This window comes from Limulus polyphemus, unplaced genomic scaffold (genome assembly GCF_000517525.1).
Source record: "Limulus polyphemus unplaced genomic scaffold, Limulus_polyphemus-2.1.2 Scaffold6821, whole genome shotgun sequence".
In the NCBI taxonomy this organism is placed as follows: domain Eukaryota; kingdom Metazoa; phylum Arthropoda; class Merostomata; order Xiphosura; family Limulidae; genus Limulus; species Limulus polyphemus.
The window spans coordinates 19,953-27,656 of NW_013672431.1; the positions used below are offsets into that span (position 1 = coordinate 19,953).

General features: G+C 29.8%; 1 protein-coding gene across 1 annotated transcript in view; it reads right to left on the minus strand.

Annotated features, from left to right (window-relative positions):
- The window catches only part of LOC106474103 (ubiquitin carboxyl-terminal hydrolase 7-like), a 19,049-nt gene extending 11,976 nt beyond the window's left edge, over positions 1-7,073 (minus strand). Inside the window, exon 1 of the mRNA XM_013934794.2 lies at positions 6,642-7,073. Within this exon, the coding sequence (XP_013790248.1) occupies positions 6,642-6,711 (70 nt within the window). The 5' untranslated portion in view covers positions 6,712-7,073. The remainder of the gene's footprint in view (positions 1-6,641) is intronic.
- Between the last annotated feature and the right edge of the window lie 631 nt (positions 7,074-7,704).

Below are 7,704 nucleotides of genomic sequence, written 5' to 3' on the forward strand. Positions count from 1 at the left end.
ATGATTTATTCATTCTAGAATGACTACAAATTATAACATGAAAACACAAATGTTTAGTCTAAATACCTTAAATCTCATAACATTACACATTTATATATATTTAATATTTTTATTACAATGACCTTCCAGTCATGCCTGGATAACATAATAGAAGTTGCTATGACGAGTGGCACGTGTACTCATGTTATTGTATCCAATAATATAAAACTGGTCTTTACAAAGTGACCTGTCTTGGCTGTGTTTTAGTGGGCAGTCACATTTCAGTTACAATACATTATATATGTATATATACATTATTACTATTTAGAAATAAGTTCTTAAACTTATTTTTCTTAAAACATAGAACACAGAATAAAGAAGTGTAGCAAACAATTATATTTTCTAGTTACAAACTGTGTATGCATTTACTGCTTGCCGTAGGTTGCTAAGCCTTATCAAATTTCACATGTGGAAGATGTGAAACAAAATCATTTTTTTTAGGCTTTATATATGCATTTGAAATAACTATATCAATTTCACAGAATTTCACTATAATTTATCAAACTTAGTAACTAAGCTGTATTTGGGCCTAAATAATATGAAATTTTGAGCTCATTAAAACTCACCTTACAAGCATTTGTATCAAAAGAACATAATGACGTTGTAATATTTGAAAATGGCTGAGAAAGTCACTAGGGGGACATTCTGAGCTTTCAATTTGTTATTCACAATAGTAAATGTATACAAGACACCATTTCCAAAACTGGAAAGAAGTGAGCAGGGCCACTGTGTTTGATTCAGTACATGAGCAATATCTCAGCAAAGAGAAAAGATAGGAGGTTCATAGTTTATATTCTAGCTTGTTAATATTGGTAATTTGACTTCCTAATTTGTATGAAACTATTGACTTTGACATCACAAACATCTATTCTGAACCAGTGCTGATTTCAACATACCACATGACACACAAAAATTGATGTTTTGGTGTGTTATTTAATATTTACTTTTAAATTAAGAAATTAACTAATGTATAATACTAAAATCTGAATCATAATCTACAGTTAATACCAAACTTATTGACATACATTCATAAAATAGTAGTTCAATAAAATTTTGAATGCAAGTCAACGAACATGATGACATGGCCTTTGACCCGTGACCTGTTGAAATAGCGTTAAATGACATAACACACAAGCTGCTCGCAAGCATACCTTGTGAAGAAATATTATTCATTATCTTACCTAATCTACCCTAATATGTTTCTAATTTTTACATTTTAGTTACATTTATACATGAAAAACAAGAAATATAGTACTTAACTTTGACCTCATTTTTCCGCTGTTGTCAATGATATTTAAGCTTACATTTTTATAATGATGGTACTACTACACTAAATTACTAAATTACTTAAACAATGCTCTTAGAACACAGAATAATAACATGCACAAAGCATTGTCTTTTAACTTTTATGATTTAACTGGCTTTCTAACTAAGACAAGAGGGACTTAAGTTCTATTTGTTGCTTGATCTGAACACCTCAAACTGAAGAGGAAATTGACAATACTCTGTACTGAGAACAACACAGCATTAAATAATATAAATGATACAGTATTAAACATCTGAGAGAATGCATGGAAAATTATGTAACAGAAAATTTGACAGGTGGGTGTGGCAAGCGAGTCTGATTTTTTAGTTCATGACTAAGAAAAAGATTGAAGGATATAAAAATTAGACTTTGCACTAACAATATCATTATTATAATGAGTAATTTACATTAAATTCCATACTTCAGAGAGGAGTGGTAAATAAATTACAGAAGAACTAGAGAACAAATGTCATGATTCTTATAACATCGAAAATTAAAGATTCAAATTTTTAGTTCATGACTAAGAAAAAGATTGAAGGATATAAAAATTAGACTTTGCACTAACAATATCTATATTATAATGAGTAATTTACATTAAATTCCATACTTCAGAGAGGAGTGGTAAATAAATTACAGAAGAACTAGAGAACAAATGTCATGATTTTTATAACATCGAAAATTAAAGGTTTTGTAAAATATTTCCTTATAAAATTAAGAACTTAAAACTTGTACAGTATTAAAATTTTCATACATCATCTACATTTGGATGTCCAGTTTATTCATATAAATTGTTAATAAAGTAGTTTACTTAAGTTTTGGATGTAACTCTGCAAAAGATTGTGACATGCACACTTTGACTTATTCGTCATGGCAAGAGGGTTAAAAAATAAACAAACTTCTTCTGCTGGATACTGTAATATTTTATATTCATAAAGAATAAACACCCTGCATTGTATATTGTAATATCTTATATTAATAAAGAATAAACACCCTGCATTGTATAATGTAATATCTTATATTAATAGAGAATAAACTCCCTGCATTTGATACTGTAATATTTTATATCAGTACAGAATAAACTCCCTCAACTGGATATCATAATATTTCATATTGATAAAGAAAAAAACCCTGTGAGACAATTAAGGAAAGGCTTGATAAATTTTTCAATGACAAGGACTAGCTCCAAGTGTTTTATTTTCATCTTAAAGTTTAGCATAGTGGATGGGATGACCTTGATAAACCAACAGGACCCTTGTTGTCCTTCAATTACATATAAAATATTAGTATTGCAAGAATTATCTTTGGTGAATACATGATGGCTTTTTTTTTATGACATTGTATTATATTAAATGATTTTGTAAAGTTTCTTTTATCAGACTCTTTATAATTTTTCCCACTACAGAAATAAGACTAATTGGCCTTTCACTCTTTCGGCACAGGCTCGGTATCTGGGACCGACCTCGTAACCATTTTGTGCTTGTTATAGTTTTCATGCTATAACTTTTATCAAAGTCAATAAAATCAAGTGTAAGAAGGACTAAAAAGACCGTTATCAAAGTCGACAAAATCTAGTTTAAGAAGGACTAAAAAGACCGTTATCACAGTCAACAAAATCTAGTGTAAGAAGGACTAAAAAGACCGTTATCAAAGTCAACAACATATAGTGTAAGAAGGATTAAAAACACCGTTATCAAAGTCGAGAAAATCTAGTTTAAGAAGAACTAAAAAGACCGTTATCAAAGTCAACAAAATATAGTGGAAGGACAACTAAAAGACGTTATAACAGTCAAAAAAATCTAGTGGACGAAGGACTAAAAAGACAGTTACCAGTTAGTATTGCAAGAATTATCTTTGGTGAATACATGATGGCTTTTTTTTTTTATTGACATTGTATTATATTAAATGATTTTGTAAAGTTTCTTTTATCAGACTCTTCATAATTTTTCCCACTACAGAAATAAGACTAATTGGCCTTTCACTCTTTCGACACAGGCTCGGTCTCTGGGACCGACCTCGTAACCATTTTGTGCTTGTTATAGTTTTCATGCTATAACTTTTAAATTAGTAAACATATGTCAACAAAATTTGGCAGATTATCAGTAAACATTACATTGCTTTCATACACAAAATATCACTTTTTTTTTTATTAAGTCTTAAGGTTTGTTAAGCAATGTTTTCTCATGCCTTTTTTCTTTTCGAATGTTGCCTATCCAACATGCAAAGTAATTTTCATTTTAAGATTAAAAATACTTTTATGCATCAGAAAATTTTCAAATTTCAGATACAGAATCTTTATAATGTCTAGATACTTATCAAATGAATCTCTGTACGGGTTTGTTAGATTTGACCAATTTTGTAACCACCATAAAAAAATTAGGAAAGAAATATAAGTTATGCCTACTTTGTTTCAAAATGACAACAAATTATAACACAAAAACATAAATGTTTAGACTAAATAGCTTAAATCTCATGACATTATACATTTATATATATATATATATATATTGCCCTTTCAGCCATGTCTGGCTAAGAATACAGAAGTTTCAGTGACGCGGCACACATGCTCTCATGTTACCATATTAAATATTATAAAACTGATCTTTAGTCTTTACAAAGTGACCTGTCTTGGCCGTGTTTTAGTAGACTAGTATTTTGTAAGATACAGTCACATTTCAATTATTATACATTATATGTGTGTATATAGATTATTACTACTTAGCTATAAATTCTTAAACTTATATTTCTTAAAACATAGAACTGTAAATAAAGAAGTAAATCAAACAATTATCTCTTCTAGTTACGAACTTTGTACTCATTTACTGCTTGATGTAGGTTGCTAAGCCTTATCAAATTTCGCACATGGAGAATATGAAATGAAATAATTTTTTAGGTTTTATATATACAGTTGAATAACCAAAAAATCATAAGAATTCCACTATAATTTATCAGGTTTAGTAACTAAGCTGTATTTCAGTCTTAAAAAATATGAAATTTCGAGCACAGTAAAGACAACTCCTTGATATCTTGGTTTGAAAAAAAGAGATGGCATCCTAACACATGAAAATAGCTGAGAAAGCCACTAGGGGGACATTCTGAGCTTTTGATTGGTTATTCACATTTCATATACTGAAGTAAGTGTATTTAAAGAGACCGTTTCCAAAAATGGAAAGAGGTAGGTGGAGCCACTGTGTTTGATTCAGTACATGAGCAATATATCAACAAACAGAAAAGATAGGAGGTTCATATTTTATATTCTACCTTGTTAATATTGGTAATTTGACTTCCTAATTCGTACGAAACTATAGACTTAGTATTTTGACATCACAAACATCTAATTTGAACCAGTGCTGCATTCAACATACCATATGACACACAAAAACCAATGTTTAACTGTGTTTTTTAATATTTACTTTTAAATTAAGAAATTATATAATGTATAACATTAAACTTTGAATTGTAATCTACAATTTAATACCAAACTTACTGACATAAATTCATGAAATAGTAGTTCCATAAAATTTTGAATACGAGTCAACAAACGTGATGACATAACCCGTGACCAGTATGGAGAGGTTAATTTTCAGGAGAGCTCTTATCACCCGCTTTAAAAATAGAAGAACATTAATTATTCTCTAATCCTGAGACACTCACCCACTGTCTAATGACTTTTTAACAAAAAATTAAAGAAAAAATCTCAAATACCCAACCTTTGACCTCATTGAAATCCCTGGGAAAAAACTTTAGTCCTGTCTCTTTATCCACTTTTAATCTCTCAATCTTTCTACTTACCACCAAGGGATTAATAACTACATGACTGAAGTCAGTTTTATATTTCCAACAGAATGTTCACAGCAAGAAAATAATATTGGTAATAACTTCTATTTCAAAAACAGAAAATGACATTTTAAAGCTCAGCCATGTCAGACTCTCCAACATAAACATCTTGCTATCAACATCCATTAAACTTAAGAACAATCACCATTTTGCTTATCTTGAACCTACTTTAAAAAATCCCTACTATTAGTTTTAATATTATCTGTCAACTGTTTTTCTTTAGCTCTTTTGTAAATTCTAATTTTCTCTTTTACCCAATTTCTAGTTTTTTTTATAACTCTTTTAAGTCTTCCATTGTATCTGTCAATTTAATCTTTTTTACAGTACTTATCTCTGATATTTTCTTCTTAGACTTAATAATCCCTGTTATCCTTTCAAATCTCAAATCTGTCCCACATCACCTTTTAACTCATTATTCCAATTCATTAATGATAAATCATGTCTCATGGCCTCAAAATTAGCTTTCAGAAAATTAGGAACTAAAATGTAATTTTTTTTAACATGTAATAAGACACAAAATAACAGTGAAATTACCACTTTTCCTCAATCAACTCTAGCAATCATATTCTTATTAGTGGCTAACAATAAATCTAAAATGGCATCTCTAGCTATGTATACAAAACCATTATGAACTACTTAAAGAAACTCATTCCCTCACAAAATATTTGATTCCATACAATCCAAATCAATGAATCTATCATTAAACTACCCCATAATTGTTACATTATCATATTTATTAGGACCAACTCTGATCTCTTTATACAGTTTCTTATTCACTACCATTTTTGTCTTCAATTCCACCAGTTTGCAATTCACCCTTTATAGAAAGTCATCACACCTTTCTAAGCTTTTTTAAAGTTTAAATAATTTTGTCACTATTAGTATTAAATAGCTGAGATATAAAAATAATTCCTATTAGTATTACCAATGTTCTCCAATTTCCAAATCTAAACAAAATTGAAGTTCATTAATTCCCAATTTGGTATGATAGTCTTCCATTTCACAAGTTAAAATTCCTTTTACGCTATATACTATAGGACTACTAGGAGTGATAAAAAATTTCCATTACCATTTCAAATAATAGGACTAAGTAACAAGACAAATTCTGTCGCCAGGTACCATTACGGCATTAGGCCTAAAATGCTAAATCTAACGTCAAATTCTAACTATAAGTAGATCCGAGGAATAGAACTTTCTGACTACAAGTACAACGTGAGAAGTCACTTGAGTTTGACTGTTTCTTATTGAACTTGAAAGTAATTAACAGTAGTTTTGCATAATTAAAAGACGCAACCTAACATTCAAATCTAATTAATGCAGTACAACTATAAATTAATGTACTTACACTTACAGTTTGAAGTTCCGTTGAACATTAGAATTTACTAAACAGTAAACCTAAGCTGATAATTTATAGTTTAATGAAAATAAACTAACCAAATTAACATTTTGCCAACTTATTTACCTTCTCTGGTATCCATTTCTTCCGTTTCAGAATGTTGGTTCTCTTTATCAACAGCTGAAATGTGATTCATTTCAAGATTAATAAAAGTTTGCTTCCCTTTCTTAAGTTTTGATTGAGTGACCACTTTCTCCTTCCCTTCACCCGCAGAGTTCTTTCCTGGCACGGCCACTTTCACGTGTTTCCTCACTATTCCCCCAATGTCTGCGGATGTAAACTCCCCAAAAAAGGGGAAACCATCCAAACTGGAACGAATCGTAACGTTACAATTTTTAATTCCAAAATGGCAACCAAGCCAATTATTTCCAAATATGTTTCTTTCACTCTCTAACACGACTGGCTGTTCTAAAGTACGAAAATAAAGAAGATGGCGAAGCCGCTAAAATGATGCATTATGGGCAAAATGTTTTAAATAACATAAAACTTCAACAATAGATTTTTCACATATAAGATGTCCATAGAACTGAAGTAAATACATATATATATACATATTAATATTCATACATAAATACATTTATCTTGTACGTTCAAACTATATTTCAATCGATGACTACCATTTGTTATTTTTTATTTCCCATAATGCATGTTCGACAGCTAGTGATTATCAGTAGATGTTGAGGTTGAGAATAAGTAGTCGTCACGGAGAGGAAGGACTAGTTGGAGTAAACAATTGTAAGTTGCGTAGTTGATGTGGCGTAGAACCTTTTTTTATATAATTATTTTTTACATGTGTATTCTTATGGATTTTATAATTATTTAAATCAAATTACTAATAACTATTAGTATTAGTCATATATATCCTATTTGTAATGTATATGGAATTTTGAAAGTCTTTACATTCAGAAATAAGGCTTAGCTTAGGCTCTCTGCCGAGGATTTCTCCACATGTGTAGTACTAGTAGATCTATACTGAAAAGACCATTTTTCTGACGCTGCGATCCTGGTGGCAACTTTGGAACTATATCTTAGGGACAAAGTGAAGTTTAGATGTATATGTTATTACTCGAAACGAGTTAAAAAGAGCGAGTGATTGGATTGTTATTAATAATATTTTGAGAACGTAGAG